The 17,406-nt window shown below is 36.2% G+C and overlaps 1 protein-coding gene across 3 annotated transcripts in view; it reads left to right on the top strand.

Annotated features, from left to right (window-relative positions):
- The window catches only part of LOC140170347 (uncharacterized), a 41,189-nt gene that overhangs the window by 10,089 nt on the left and 13,694 nt on the right, over positions 1-17,406 (top strand). The window contains exons 1-5 of one of the 3 annotated variants that reach the window (XM_072193716.1): positions 2,817-3,164; positions 4,313-4,558; positions 5,956-6,101; positions 7,780-7,996; positions 9,943-12,852. The exons of 1 other annotated variant lie outside the window; for it this stretch is intronic. In XM_072193716.1, the coding sequence (XP_072049817.1) occupies positions 4,313-4,558; positions 5,956-6,101; positions 7,780-7,996; positions 9,943-10,116 (783 nt within the window). In that variant the 5' untranslated portion in view covers positions 2,817-3,164 and the 3' untranslated portion in view covers positions 10,117-12,852. Of the gene's footprint in view, positions 1-2,816; positions 3,165-4,312; positions 4,559-5,955; positions 6,102-7,779; positions 7,997-9,942; positions 12,853-17,406 lie in introns of those variants that run through there. One more of the 3 variants, XM_072193717.1, reaches the window with a different exon arrangement.

Below are 17,406 nucleotides of genomic sequence, written 5' to 3'. Positions count from 1 at the left end.
AAAATGCAGTTAAATATAATGTGTTGCAAGAAAACAGCAATCGCAGCTGAGTGTATTGAACTTCCAGTTAGTGTATTGAAAACAAAACCTGAGTTTTACCTGACAACAAATCGAATTTTCTTGTAATGGCAACGTCATATGGGGTACTGAGCATGCGCAGATCGTAAAAACGTGTATGAATGGAAACGCTGCGGTATTTCATATCGTCGGGTGCATCACATACTGGTCTATCTTGAATTTTTGACTTTTTTGAGAAAATTGGTATATAGTTCTTTTTTACGGAGCTCTTCAAATACAACAAATTACAGACCTCAATTTTTCTTAGATAATTAGTTATAAAATGTTTAATTTAAACTATCTATGATTTTTCAAAATACGTATTTTCACATACTGACCTATCTCGAAAAAAACACGCATTTCTAGAAAATCGCAATTGAAAATCTTCGTATTAAGTTTACCTTTCTATAATTTAATTAGACTACGGATTTTCATGAAAGTGGTTTTAAATTAAAGCATATACTTAGCAGATTTATTTAAGTGGAATCTTTAATTATATTTACGTATGTAATATTGCTTAAAACTACACTTAAGTTGTAGTTCTGTGTCGATCTGTGAAATCGTTAATTTCCCGATATCGTATTGAAAGTGCATTACATACTGGTCTATCTCGAGATAGACCAGTATGTGATGCGTCTAAAGTCACATCATTGTTCGCGAAATCGAGATAGCCCCAAGATAGACCAGTATGAAACGAATTTTAAATACGATATCGGGAAATTAACTATTTCACATACAGAACTACAACTTTAGTGTAGTTTTAAGCAATACTGCATACATAAATATAATTCAAAATTCCACTTAAATAAATTTGTTAAGTATATGCTTTAATTTAAAACCACTTTCATTAAAATCCATAGTCTAATTAAATTATAGAAAGGTTAACTTAATACGAAGATTTTCAATTGCGATTTTTTCGAAATGCGTGTTTTTCGAGATAGACCAGTATGTGATGCGTCCGACGATATCGTTCAAGTGATATGCTTAGCTTGAGTCGCTCGGCCTATCTCGAACAAAATTTGCCATGCGTAGCTGTTGAAGAACGAGTGGTACTATCACGGCAATTTTTGACACGAAGATGTAGGGATGATGACGCTGTGCCCCACTAGATGAGATCAGAAGAAAAAATCCCTTTTTTGACGTATATTTCGTCACCTTGAGCATGTTGAGCTATATTTTGTCAATAGCAAGCCATTTTTCAGTACCCCTTTAAGACCTTCTTATTACATAGAGCTAATAAGCAGCTTGTCATAAATGAACAGCAGCAAAGGTGGGGTCAATTTTCAGACCCTCGTGCATTTGAACAAAATATTTGTTCCTTTTTCACGGACCAATGATAATGCTTCTATGCTATTTAATGTGTTAACTACTTGTCAGAATCGGTCAAAAAATCAAACATACTTCGCCCCCCCCCCTTCATAATACCAGATCCCTCTATTTGGCCCAGATACAGAAGTCGCATCAATTTCGAATAATATTTGACAAAAATAACAACGCTAGGAAAAAATATGTTCTCGATCTAATATTGTGGAAAATGTATTAGCAATAAATTTTAACATACATTTTGGTAATTCGGTCAAATTTCGGTCAAAAGGATGGGGCATGCAGCGCTACAGAAAAACTTGACTATGTACTGCACCCCGGCAATATGGGCTCTGAACCCACCACTGAATAGGGTTTGGGTTATGGCAGTAAGAGTTATAGTTAACCAAACAGAACGGGGGAGTGTCGAAGAATTGGGGGTCAACCGTAATATCGTGAACCTTTTGTATATGTGACTGAAGCGGAACAGGCTTTTTGTTGTATGACTGAACTCTATTCAGGAATACGGATCTAACACGGGTCAGTGATGTCAATAAAAGAGACACGAACTAGACAAGAATTGAATTATTTTCCAATATAAGATATATAAGGGATATCCCATAAACCATCACCAGTAAACAGTATAAGCAAATAATTATTACTCAAATGTTGAGTAAAAAGTGAACAGAGCAGCCAAATGAGTAACTTGAACTCAATTTTGATTAAATTGTACTCAGGTAAACATAATCAATATTGAGTTCCATTTGATTCATTTTATTGCTCTGTTTCCCTTTCCCCTCTATAAACTAGATAAAACATTTCGCTGTTCTCTTCTCCTATTTTCCTCCCTTTCCTCCTCGCGTTTACTTTCGTTTTCATCTGCCATGTTTCTTTCTCCTCTCTTCATTTTCTCTTTTTAACTGGCTATGCCACTGCCCGCTCAGATCGGGGGACTAACCGCTAAGGTATGTTAATCCGAAAATAAGGTTTGGTAGTTCGAACAAAGGGGTTTACTGTTCCGAAAAATAAAAAGGAATAATTCGAAAGTTAGAATTGGGCTTGAGGTTAGTGTTAGCGTTAGGTTTAGGGCTCTGGTTAGTGTGCGGGACTAATGAACTTCCGCACATTCGGCTCTTAGACTAGCGATACAGACCATTATCTGCCACAGCCTTTGACATAATATAAGACCAGTAAACTGGTGCGGAAGTAGGACCAGTCACGTGCCATTTTGAGGCTGTCTATCAAAAGAATTAGGAGCAAAATAATCTCCATTGAAGAACATTATTGTATAATGTTTGTCCACTTTTAAGTACGAAGTAAGGTACGCACATGTTACGCAAGCGTATCGTCCGTTGTGTGCGCCTAGCAGTGTGTTCATTCCTTTTGACATTTACGGCACGCAGATACGGGGTAGTTTACTGCGAACTTTACTTCGTACTTCAAACTACAGTTCAGAAATAGTTCAGCTTGCTTCAAAATTACGACTAGCCCCGGACAAAATGTTCGCATGCATCTTGGGGATAGGAAACAGGAATATCAGATCCGTAATGTGTATAAATGAACAATTGTTGTTGTGAATTTAACCTTAACATTAACAAAAAACCCAGAACATTTTAATACATGTAGGCAGCACAGCTCACAAATATCGGTAGCCATTAAAACTACAGTGTATTTGGTAATATCGTTGTAGTTCAAAGACAAATATTTTGAGGCATTGGCAGAAAGCAAGGACGAATGCATTGTCTACATCTCTACAGTGTATAGCTAGTCGATTTCTCGTTTTTAAGACTCCAAGACTCAAATAGGTAAGTTTGTACAAAATCTTGTTTTAACTATAATAATTCACTTGGATCTGACTAGAGCTGACAACCACGTAGACCACATCCCCATGCAATGCCATGCTATAGACTAGTCAATTCCATAAAAACAATGGGTGTGCCTGGACAAAATCGGATCATTGATGTTTTTTATTTTCAGTTTCTCTATAACTGCTACTTTGCATAAAACAAAAATGGCCATTTATACAGGGCTCAAAACTCAAAACCATGCCATTGTATAACTCACATCATAAGGAGTCAGATAAAGTATATTTCGAAAAGTCAACTTTTCAAAACTACTCTGATATTGAGAAATTGAGAAAATGATCTCAAAATGTTTCGCTTAGAAAATATTTAAACCAAGGAATAGTTTGCCCTAATATCTCAAGTGTTTTGTTTACATGGGTTTCAGACTGCCAATGTAAACAATCACTGATAACGATCACATTTCAACGCGTTTATTTCTTTACATTACACATACAAAATAATATGGGAGGCGTTGGTTACGATTAACACTATAACACGTTGCAAGGGTATATTGATAAAATTACTAACACTCCAGTACAGGCCTTGCAATCGCCACCAATCGCCTCAATTTCTAGTGAGCGAATTTCCACTCGCCATAGACACTAAATATCACTCGCTGTGAATCACCCAAACTTTCAATGCATTCGATTTGTCGTAATAAATTAGCATTAATCCCTGAAAACGAAAGAGAGGGTGTCAACAGTGCGTTAGTGTTTCATATTGGTATGAATGATCTCAGACCTAGAGAGTAATTCGACCACTACATACTACAAAGGTAAAAAAAGAAACGATATTAGGCACGAGAACCAAATTTGTTCGATCTTTGGATCGACCGTCGATGGTGCTTTGATGCTTGTAATGAATGAACTATCAACTAATCAGAATTACTGGTAAATTTGTATTGATCAATTATCATTACATGCATAGCTTCAATACATGTATATAATCATAATTAACAATCGTCAATTAATATTGATTCGTAAATATTAAGGATCGACCAAGCATCGATGGTCGATCGAAAGATCGAACTAATTAGTTTCTATGGCCTTATATAGCTTACAGTATTTGAATTATTTTAGATGATTAGTTCATGCTTTCCCTGCTTACAGATGATGTATTCAAACAGGCGTCAACTCGCAATCAACTCACCGGCCAATAGTGATCCAATTAGTAGTCGGTGTCGTGTGATAGTTCTGTTCACTTTGGTCATCAGTTTTGTCATTTTAGTGGGCATAGCTGGTTTAATTATTGCACTGACTAGTGTGAGTGATGCGACGGGGAGTGATGGTCCAACGGGATCAGGATCAGAAGGTGATGGGAGTCAACCTGGACCTGTGCGTCTCAATCCTCAACAGGTAAATATGTATATGTATAGCTTGCCAGGAACACCTAATGGTTGGCTATTTAGCGTAGGGTTTTCCAATTGTGAAAAAGGATTAGTGTTGTTCTAGTTATTGTTCTTCTTCCCAATTTTGTTATTGGGCCAAATGTCATTGGGAATATGGAATAAATCAGGTGGATCCAAAGCATTTGGAAAAGAAGCCTTTTCATAAACACCTGCAAATGGATGAAGAACTATCAATTTGATACAGCCTGTAAAGAACAAATCTGGTTTTGGTCATGCTGACCACATGAAATAATTGAATATATGAATACAAAAGCCACCTAAGTCCATACTTTGGCCAAATTGAGTTAAGCATGGGAAAGTGTTGCTATACATAGGCCTGTCATATGTATGAAAGAACAACTCAAATTCATCCTCTGTGTCTATTGAGCATGTGAAAAATAGCATGTATGAAAGAATCAACCGAAGTCCATGATTTGAGTCTTGTAACACATTGATTGAAATCCAGTATGTATAAAAGTCCACTTGTAACATCTTCATTGCTGGAGAGTGACTTTTGAAAAAAAATGGGTTTAATCAAGGAAAGTGTGTGGTTTATATTACATGGCAGAATGCTTATCAACATTATACATAACTGTGTGCTTTATTTTGTATTATCTTACTAGTGGTAATACCATTCCAACATTATTGTCTTGTATATGATTCAAAAAACCACCCAAGTCCAGAATTTAAAATGAACCCCACGAAGTCCCTGAAATGCTAATCGTCATACCTAATACAGTTTAACCCACCCATTTGCACGTACAACTCACCATATTGACCAGGTAAATCTAACTGAAGGAATTAAAATGATACACAGGTTTTACTCTCAAAATCACTTCCCATGGACTTGGGTGGGTTTTGGATTCATGTATTCAATTATAATATAGCATTTGGATGAAACTATGAGTACTTCTTCCATTCCTCAAATGCTTCCACACATTTATTCACTTAACAATTTATCAATGCCATTGAAATAAAATGATCTTTCTTTGGTTTAGTTTCATACCCATTGTCTTTATCAAGATTTAGCAATCTCATTAGCATTTAACCACATTATAAGATGTTTATTTCACACGCGAGTAAAAATTTCTGTCAAATGTGTGTGCCCGGCTCGGATCACTTGCACTCACTAAAGAGATATACGAAAGGATCCAAGAAATTATTACTTCTTATACACTTAGAAAAAGTTCTTGGATGTCATGTATGTAGAACCCGGAAGAGAAAAGGGTTCTTAAAAATTAAAAAATTCTTTGCAGAACCATTTAGGGTTCCACTTACAGGACAGCCACAGAACCGTTTTAGATTCTGTTTAGAACCGTTTTTCTTAGAGTGTAGGTGACGTCAATATTTTACATTCTCTTTTAGGTGGCAAATTTGGAAGCTAACTATGCTCAATTAATTGCTGATATGGGAGGTGTGTTCAGACCAGAATTATTAAGTGAACCAGAATTCTACACACGTGACCTGATTGGTGGTTTCACAGAAGAACAGGAACAGCAATTTTTGTCAAGGTAAATTTGGTTAGCTGCAGTTTGAAGCCTCACTTTTGTAAAAAGAATTCAGCCCTAATTTACAGTTTAAAAAATCTCAATTTTGACTGAGAAATGTGACGTCCATTACACTGTTAATACTAACGTATTCTATCTAAATAAAACCCCCTCTAATAAACGCCCACCATATTTTTGAACCAAACTGTTCCATAAATGCTGTAAAAATACCATACAGTACCCTTATTTCCGAGCATACGATCCACAATTTCAAGATATTCATGTGGGCGGCCATAGTTTACAGTATTTGTAGAAATTCCTTTTATTGTTTGTGGAGCACCGCACCACTCCAACAGCCGATACTCGCGACGTTTTTAACGGGTATACGTTGTATTGTTGGTCGAAGCAGCAAAAACAAATGTAGTTCACAGCATCTTGCGAATGGTAGTGAGGTTTAGCAAAAATTGCATTGCTCAATTCATAGCGAGCGTGTAGAAGAATTCAAATATCACAGATATACTTTTGTATGTCCTGTGGTTGAGTTATGTTGTAAAGAGGGCTGAAACAACAACACTTTTGTAAAACGTACATAACTCATTAACAACAATAAATTAAGCAAATTTTCAAAGTATATGGTTTGAAGAATGAACTTTTGCAAAACACCAAAGTGTTATTTTTCAATAATATATTGATTCAGATAATAAAAATCGAGAACGGGAATTATCATTGCAAAAAAGACATCTATTTAACGCCCCATATGCAACCATAGTATTTTGAGTTGTACGATCATTATGTTGGTGATAAATTAATTCCTAAAAAAGTTTCAAGCATAAACAAGTCCCCTGAACACGGCCATGTGGAAGAGCAATAATTTGGGATAATTGAACACGTTTTACCGTGTATAAATAAAATTGTGATAATAATAATAATAATAATAATAATAATAATAATAATAATAATAATAATAATAATAATAATAATAATAGTAATAGTAATAGTAATAATAATAATAATAATAATAATAATAATAATAATAATAATAATAATAATAATAATAAAATATACTTCATTATTATTTATATCAGGCTTTTGAGCGATACAATAAAACTGTATATTGTACAATATTTGCAAAATACCCGGATGCAATACAATATTTTTTTAAATATTGTACGCGTACGCGTGGTGACAGCGCAACGCGTCATGATACAACAGCAAAACATTATACAGACACCGTAACGGCTCACAGGAGATTTCGGACTGTACATGTATAAACAAGTAAAATCACAAACTTAATTCGCGTCAATTCTGGATGATGATAACCTTAGGAAATATAATCCACATCTACAAATAAACCTTTATAATTTATATAATTACGAAATTATCTTTGGAGAGTAAAGAGCAGAAAATAAGAAGGTCAAAGGGTAAGCTTACATTACTTTAGGCCTACACATTGGTTAAACCCGGTGGCTAGGTAAGCTTAAATTTTCATATCACCGCATAGCAAAAGCCTGATATAAATAATAATAATAACATTGAATGGCTTATTTTCGTGTGATACAAGAATATATTGCACTCGATAGAAAAATATTGCACTCGTCTTCGACTCACTCGTCTTCGACTCGTGCAATATTTTTCTATCTCGTGCAATATATTCTTGTATCACACTCAAAGCCATTCAATATTATATAAATACTTGTTGCAGTTGCGGTAATCCGGATGTCTTAGACGCCATACCTGAAGGTGACCGAGACACTGACACTTCCTTCGTGATCTTTACACGCTATGTCACTCAAAGGGTTCAAATCCCTTTTAATCGTCGGAAAAGGCAAGGTACCAGCCGCGTTTGTCCCGGCACACCTGACTCAAATACCAGGCTGGTACTAGCTACCGGACGATTGGCACAACTGATCCCTCAGATTGTAAGTTCGTATTGTTTACTGTGTTCGTTTAATATGTTTGCGTGTTTTGTTTATTTGTGTGGGTTTTGTTGTTGTTGTTGCTGTTGTTGTTTTTTGTTTTTGTTTTTGTTTGTTTTGGGGTAACTTTGCTTGTTAACGTGCACGGATGTAAGCAAATAGAATTGTCCAATTCCGGGTCCCAATAAAATTAAAACGATTTAACCGCAGCCCGGAGCCATAGGTTTTGTGCCGAATTATTACTGCTGAGGCTACGTTAATACAAAACATTTGAGCCGCATAGGTTCATTAGGGCTATGTCGGGACAATAGGTAACCTAATACAACATCCCAAACTTGTGACCTCGCAAGAAAACGTCATTTGAACCCATCTTGATATCCGGCAGTGTTGCCGATGCCTTAAAATATAGTTATAAGCAGTGAAAGCACAAATGCGTGGCGAATCAACAATCGACCTTCCAGTCCGCGCCAAATGTCCTGGGGTTTAAACAAATGTTACGTTTAGACAACGGAGGAACACGTCATTGATAAACCATCCAATGCGTACCTATTAATCGAAGGAACCTCAAAAACGTGCGGTTTTTGAGTCCCATTGTAGCATGCGTACAAACTCATTTACTCTCTTGCTTACTGCATATGACACAATGTTTGCTTGTTGTACTCTTGCGCATTTACTTCTGTCACCTCTAAATCCAAGATGGCGTCCAAATTGATCTTCACTTTGACATACTGCAATATTTTGATCATAACTTTCAATATCAATACATTATCATGACGCGATTGGTATAATTGAAAAGATAATTAATATGTCTACATTTTGATACCAAGGTTAACAGGGTACGCGAAACTTGACAGTAATAAATTGAGCCACAAATCCAAATTACAATGTTATACATTTACATTTTATTGCATATTTCCAAAAATATTTGAACTATCGAATTCAAAATAATATAAGTTTCCCATAGAAAACACACGGGCATTATTGAAATTGATTTAAAAATAAAAGTTCACAAGATGTGATCGTCATATTTTCCAGAATGAAACTTTATCGGTTTTGACCCTATTAAGGCGTCCGTCTACAGACCGGAAGGTCGTGGGTTCGATTCCCATGCCGGCACATTCCCTTCCTTTTTTCAAGTTGGGTTGTGTGCCGGTCGGGATTTGTATTTATTTGTTGTCATGTTTAATTGTAACACTTTGGGTTGGTAAACTGTTCATTCTTTCTTATTTAATATATTCAGTTTCCTCTCGTAGCGAGCAATCGTTCCCCGTTGTGTTTATTTGTTCTTGTGCAGGATGCGTATCCCTACTTTACGAACTATATTAGTTTGAAACTCTAAAAAGTTAACACTAGCAAAAGCTCATGGCAGGTGTTCGGGCCTATAATAATACAAAATCTTACACTATAATTTCATGGCTAATTTTTACACCAGGATTTTTTCAAAGGGAATATTCAAGAACTTTGTTTTTATGTGACATTACTGAAAAAAATTAAATTGTTGTTTTTATTTTACCACGAAAATTAATTTCACAGCAAAATGGTGTATCTCAGAATTGTGTCGATTTCAGTGGTCAGTACCGTCCTGAGTGTGACTTTTTGTCTGGAGAGTGGCAAAATCAAAATGTGGCCCATTGTGCATTTATAGTTCAGGATCGGCCCAGTGCTCCCGGGATATCAATAGTTTCATTCTATTTGAAATGAAAGTTGATACACATTTGGGTTCATTTCGTGCGAAATTTGCAATTTTATACCAAAATCAAGCTGTTTACCGTATGTGAATATTGCAACAGTATTAAGAACTTTTATCTATGAGCTGTTACGAGGAAAATCGCCCCTTGTTTATACTACCACTGCGCCACTGCGCCACGCCACTGCGGCCCTGTCTATTTCTGAAACATACAAGAGGCTGAGAATTCACTTTTCGTATTGCATTTTTATACCATTTTCAGAACGATTGGGTCTTCAATGAAAGGTGTTCATTCGGCGGTTCGTGTCAATCACGTAACTGTAGATGTTCAAAAATAGGGCGTGAAGTAGTCGCCGATGTATTCGTTATAAATCCACAGTCCACGACTTCAGAGCGGGCAATGGTTACGATCTATAGCTGTGCGGCCCTCGTATAGAGATGAAGTGCACCATTCGGACGTAATATAAGGCTTAATACACTACCCATGAATATATAATATACTTATATATACATTATATACATGTATACATCGGTTAGAGAGTATAGTGCCGCCGAGCCCGGGGGTAAAATGAACGCACGGGCCCCTTTGATCAGCGATGATGGGGCAAGACTTCATGCAGTATGGATTTCAAAACATTGTCTCCGGAGTATTTCTTCACCTAGAAGGCTCATTTAATTTAAGCTAATTTATTCTTTATTACTCATGTAAAGTGCTATTTTAAAATCATCTTTCTTTATTTTTTCATGACATTTTAAATGAAATGTACCAAGGGTGGTTGAGGATTAGGGGGAGGAGGATTAAGGGAGGGACTGTATAAAGTCTATGCAGAATCATAATTTTTCACTATATCATTTTTAATTTTGCAAACCTTAATGGAAATATTAATATTTGGTCTCATTTTAAAGAGAAAATGTTGCAGTCAGATATTATTCAATTGATTATACTATAACAAAACCCTAGGGAGAGCGAGTTGGCGCAGCGGTTGTTCCCTCGCCTTGCACCACTGAGGTCCTGGGTTCAAGCCCCGGCACGCCCAAAGACTCGTGATCACTTAGTTTATCCCGATTCCATGCGAGCTCTCCCAGGTTTTCTCCGGGATCTCCGGGATCTCCGGGATCTCCGGTTTCCTCCTGCTTCCAAAAATCGGTTATTAGTTGTTTGGTTATCAAACAATTCCTTTACCCAATGGAATTTGGGGAGCTGCACAGATAATTGGCGGATGTTACATGTAACCTCTAAGTGCGGATAGGTTTGCGCCAGGTTCGGCGACAACCAGCATAGTTGATGCGATCTGATTGTGATGATTCACTATGACAGCGAAATTACGAACCTCCGAGAGCTGGGAAAAGGCGCTATATAAATACCAAAATTAATTTTATTTTATTTATTTTATTGTTTAAGAAAATGCACGTCACGTGACCATCCTGTTTGTTGTTATGCAAGACTCGGTAATTTGAAGTGTGAAGTTGCACGATTTCATTGCATACGCATTTAAAAAAATCTTTTGAGCCATTCACCCTAGCATAGTAAGAGTATACATTTTTGGCAAGCTGCTGACTCTAGGAATCTAGAATTACATGTATGAATAGTATAATGTCTCACAAAATAGGCCCTAATATTTTCTTCTTTTTTTCAGTTTGAAGTTAAAATGATCAGGTATAACGCATTCAATTAGACAAAATACGCGCGAAGCTTACAAAAAATTGCAATTCGAACGTAGTGACTTTTGCTCCCGTGTTTGAACTTATTGGAAATTGCCAATTTTAAGCTAAATGATCAAATAATGAACATTGAAGGACACAATGCACGCGAAAATTTGAAATAATGTGTTTCCACGATTAAGCTGCACTCTCTTCATTTCTCATTATATCGAGGATGATCATTGTGGCAAAAGCAGAAAGTAACATAGTTCAAGTGAAATAGGCCTATATTTATTAGAAAGTGTGGGTCTTTGTTTTTACGGGCCCGCTAATTTTGTTTCGTTTTTGGCGGTAAAAGATCAAAGAAACTATTGGACCCGTAAAGGCAAAGAAAAGATACCGAAGTGGGCCCATAAAAAAGCAAAGAAAAGATGGGCCCGTAAATGGAAAAAGAAGGGACCTCAGAGGGCCCGTAAAAAGCAAAGAAGAGATGCCTTAATTGCAAGGTATCTTTCCGTCACCTTTTTACGGGCCCCTGAGGTCCCGTTTCCTTGTTTTTCACCTTACCAATAGTTAAGTATGTTTTCTTTACTTTTACGATCCCCCTTGGTCCCCGAGCACCGAGGTAACGCAAACCCTTCCCCCCCTCCCCTGCCGGCGGCACTGAAAGGGTATAAAGGGTATAAAACGATTTAATATTATTTTAAAAGGTTTTTGAAACTTGCAGCACGATATTCTTAACCTAATGTTATTTAAGTGTTCACAACTAAAAATATCTTATTTACAATAACATTTTGACAACATTTTTAAGTGACGTTCTTGTAATGTTTTTATCATTTAAAGCGTTTTGAAAACGTTTTCATGACCTAAACCAAAAACACATTTTATAATACGTTTATAACATTTAAAAAACATTGTTGTGCTTACCAGTCCGGTCCGACTGCCTGATCAGGAAATACTGCCGTATCAGCAAAATGGTATCCCACAATGCAATGCTCTATTTCTTTTAATATACCGTTATTTCTTGGTTTAGAGTAAAGAAGTAGGTAAAATATATAAATTTATCAATGGATGTACAATCAGTATTTTAGTTAAAATAAAGGTAATTTGCATATTTAAATCAAATTTTTAAAAAATCGTTAGAAATTGTTTTGTTATTTATATTATTTTCCTCCCTGTGGAATTGGGTTTTTTTTCGCCCGGTGAAAAATTGTCAACTTACATGTAGCTCATGTGTGTCAAAGTAAAATTTCCACCGATCTTTTATCAAATCACCATGAACAATTTAGTCTTTAGTCTGTCAAATTCGGAAGGGTTACCAAAGCCTGTGTTGCCTGCGAAGGCAACATACTGCCAAACTCGGCAGTATTTCCTGATCAGGCATTCGGACCGGACTGCTTACTATAAGACTGATTTACTGCAGTCAGTACAATAAATAAGGTAAGCAGTTTGTGAATCATGACCTTATAGTCAAGGTGAAGGTCGATTTCCAAATTCAAGGTAACCATGAATGAAACTAAAACCGATAAAAGCTACATATTCCAAAATTGTAACCTATTTATTGGTTTATAAACATGATGCATGTCATAAGTGCACTGCACATAGTCGGCTAGAACTTGCTTATGAGTGTAAAGTTGGGTATGACTATTGACATCTGAGGTATATTGAATAAGAATATAATACCTAGGTGCCCAGTGGGCATCCGTGCGCTTTCCGAAAAATTCAGGGTCAAAGTTTACACAGGGGTCAAAACTCAAAATTGTTCCGATTTGTTTCAAACCTATAGAGGCCCTGCATACTTTTATCGATTGACTCCAAACAAAGAATTTGAACAGGTGTCCTTCACCGTAATCACGACGCAGTGCAGTTCATTCAATCAAAATAATGTTGTCATCAACCTATTTGATCGTAGTGCATTTGTTATGTGTGTGAGACGAACTGTCGCGGTAGATTGCAATCATGCTTTTTTGAATGCATTTGAACCCTCATGGAGCCCAAATTTCCATCTGAAGCAAACCTTTTCGATAGTAACTTCAGATTGATTGGCCGGTTAAAATAAAGGTAGGTCAAACTTTATAGCTTTGAACCTAATAGATGCAATTTTGAGTTTTGCCCCTGTATAACCTTTGACCTCATAAAAAAAGGTGTCTACTCGACTAACATGGCGACAACCGTATTCAATCATGGTGAGTGCCGCGCGGACAATAGAGCTTTATACGGTAAACGTTGATGGAAACTGAAAATTTCAACTTTTGAATTTGTACCTTCCATCGGTTTTAGTTTCACAACTTGCTTATTCCTGTATCACTTGCCATATCTCAAATTAAAGAAAACCTCCATGCGGTCATTATAGTTGTTTTTTGAAATTGATCTTCACTTTAGCTATGAAGTCATGAGGTCAAAGGTTATACAGGGGCAAAACAATAAATTGCAGAAGTGAATTGCTGTTTTCTTTCTTGATAATGATATGGGCAGGGAAGTGCCACTAGGTATGGGCTACTAACTTTTGTATAGTCTATATTTTTTATTGCATGATGCAGTGAGTCATCAAATGATTTATTGCGTGATGCAGTGAATCATCAAATGATGTATTGCGTGATACAGTGAACCATCAAATGATGTATTGCATGATGTTATGAGTCAACAAATGATTTAATGCATAATGCAGTGTATCATCAAATGATTTATTGCATGATGCAGTGAATCATCAAATGATTTATTGCGTGATGCAGTGAGTCATCAAATGATTTAATGCATAATGCAGTGAATCATCAAATGATTTATTGCGTGATGCAGTGAATCATCAAATGATGTATTGCATGATATGAATCATCAAATGATTTATTGCATGATGCAGTGAGTCATCAAATGATTTATTGCATGATGTTATGAGTCATCAAATGATTTATTGCATGATACAGTGAGTCATCATATGATTTGAATTATTGCATGATGCAGTGAGTCATTGAATGATTATTGCATGATTCAGTGAATCATCAAATGATTTATTGCATTATGCAGTAAGTCATCAAATGATTTATTGCGTGATGCAGTGAATCATCAAATGATGTATTGCGTGATGCAGTGAATCATCAAATGATGTATTGCATGATGTTATGAGTCAACAAATGATTTAATGCATAATGCAGCGAGTCATCAAATGATTTATTGCATTATGCAGTAAGTCATCAAATGATTTATTGCATTATGCAGTAAGTCATCAAATGATGTATTGCGTGATGCAGTGAATCATCAAATGATGTATTGCATGATGTTATGAGTCAACAAATGATTTAATGCATAATGCAGCGAGTCATCAAATGATTTATTGCATGATGCAGTGAGTCATTGCATGATTGTTGCATGATGCAGTGCTTTAAAAAAAAAGACCGTAAACACAGGTTGCGATACATGTTGTACTTAGGGAACAAACCAACATTTCGATGAAACGTCCTATAAACGAACGTGTTGACAAGTGTTGACAATTCAACGCGAAATATCAACTTAAGTACATCATCAAACTTTTGGTTTATTCCCTTATTAAAGTATTTTAGAAATGGGGGATTATTAATCAATTGCTTAATTAATACTTGTCTTTTGGCTACTTTTATTAATCGCCTGTTCAGTGTATGTATGTCGGGAAAAAATTATATGTTGTATTTGTCAGAATCACATTGATAATAAAATCTAAAGAAGCCATGACAAATGGTAGCATATTTTCAAATGTCTCGTCTTTTCAGCTTCATTAAAATTCCAACAGTAAACATTTGACATGTTCCATGTTTTATTTGGAATAGTTCACAAAATAAACTAAAGGTTAAGCTTTCAATGTTCTCCACCAGTTTCAATTTTATCAATACATTGCTTCTATGCGGGCACAATATTATACAGTCTTAAGACTCGATAGTCTGAAAATAAGCTTTGCTAGGCCGAAAAATAGGATCGCTAGTCTGAAAAATAACAAGGATTCGGTAATCCGAAAGTTAGAGTTAGGGTTAGGTTTAGGTATAGGGTAGGGTTAGGGGTACATACTGGCAATGTTTTTGGACTAGCGCGTCTTTACTCTCTCCACGCGGTTGTCGTCTACAGATGACAAATTCACAAATTTCAGAATTTCATGACTTTATTTGGTATCAGGATGAAAAATGCATTAGTACGAGTATAAACAAGCTTAGTATTGGCTCAGAGGCTCTTAAAAATATCTTGGACCAGAATCAAACTGTGTGCAGAATTCAAAAAATATAGTTGGTGCTTATTTTGAAAGCGGGTCTTGTGTGTTGAAAAAAATACCACTTTTTCCCACCAAAACCATACTTGGCATGTCTGTTATTTGGGATGAAAGAAGTAAAATAAGCTCAGGTGCCTTAGATTCAAGATGGCGGCCAAAATTCCACTAAAATTCCTAAAAACTCATTTTTACAGTCATAGAATATTAGGAAACTATTTCCTTTAACTTTAATATACAGTTATCGGTTGACATATGCGCCCAACAACTCACCATGTGACCCAAAATGACCCAACTCTCTATGACTACCTTTGAAAAATAAACGCAGCCAAATTAAAAAGTCGCCACGAGTTCCATCCCCATTTAATCAGAGTCTGATGAGTTTATGGCAAAATAATTTTAAGCGCTACAGAAAAACTTGATGTACTTCGCCCGGCAAGTGTTATTTCTTTCTGCAACCATAATGGGCCGCAATGCGATAACACATAGTACATACATGTAATTAATAGGCCTATGAGGCTAGATATAACACGAGTTTATTACCATTATTATTTCCTCTTACTTAATAAAATAAAAAGAAATCGATAGAATTAAAATTCTATAATGGTTTACTTGGGGTTCGAACCCACAACCTTTGTATCCATAGTCTAATGCCTACACGACTGTGCTATGATTCGTTGTGCCAGAAAGGTGTTTGTTTATGATACTTATTGATTACGGAATAAACTGCATACACACACTATACTATTACTAGTATAATAAATACGAATATAATCCTAACCCTAACCCTTACCCTAACTCTAACCCTAACCCTAACCCTAACCCTAACCCTAAACCCTAAACCCTAACCCTAACCCTAACCCTAACCCTAACCCTAACCCTAACCCTAACCCTAACCCTAACCCCCTAACCCCTAACCCTAACCATAAGACCCTAACCCTGACAATAATGAACCTTGCCTCGGACTATGCGGTTAGTGATATATTGCGGCCCATTATGGTTGCAGAAAGAAATTACGCGCCCGGCAATATGGGCCCTGAACCCACCACTGAATAGGGTTAGGGTTAGGGCAGTAAGGGCTATGGTTAGAGTTGGGTAAGGTTTACCAACAGAACGGGGGAGTGTCGAAGAACTGGCGGTCAACCGTAATATCCTGAACTTTTTTGTATATGTGACTGAAGCGGAACAGGCTTTTTGTTGTATGACTGAACTTTATTCAGGAATACAGATCTTTACACGGTTCAGTGATGTTAATAAAAGAGATACGAACTTGACCAGACTTGAATAACTTTCCAATATAAGTTATATAAGGGATATCCCATAATCCGTCACCAGCAAACAGTGCTTGAAATAAGCCATACACAGCAAATAATTATTACTCACCTGTTGAGTATAAAGGGAACAGAATAACACAATGAGTGAATTGAACTCAATTTTGATTAAATTGAACTCATATTGAGGAACAATTTAATCAATAATGAGGTCCATTTGATTCACTTCGTTGCTCCTTTTCACTCAACATTGAGTAATTTATACTATATATTTATTATTTAGAATGGTCATTCGGGCCATTAATTTTTAAATCTAGGGCCCCTAGTCAAATTGTAAAATTGTTGTCTTACACTGGTCAAAACATTCTAACACTACTGCAGTACCGCAAATAAACAATAAATACCGTACCTTCCCGTTTCCCTCCAACTAAATAAATAACTTCTACATAGCGATATTACGTAAGATCATCGCGTTTCACTCCTTTTATTCTTCTATCTTCCTCACTTTACTCCCCGATTTTTCTCTCGTTCCTTATCTTATGCAATATTTCTTCCTTCTTTCTTTATATTCTCAATTTTACTGGCTACG

The sequence above is a fragment of the Amphiura filiformis genome, chromosome 14 (genome assembly GCF_039555335.1).
Source record: "Amphiura filiformis chromosome 14, Afil_fr2py, whole genome shotgun sequence".
NCBI lineage: Eukaryota > Metazoa > Echinodermata > Ophiuroidea > Amphilepidida > Amphiuridae > Amphiura > Amphiura filiformis.
Note: the sequence above shows the minus strand (reverse complement) of the source record. Positions and strands in the feature narration are given on the sequence as shown.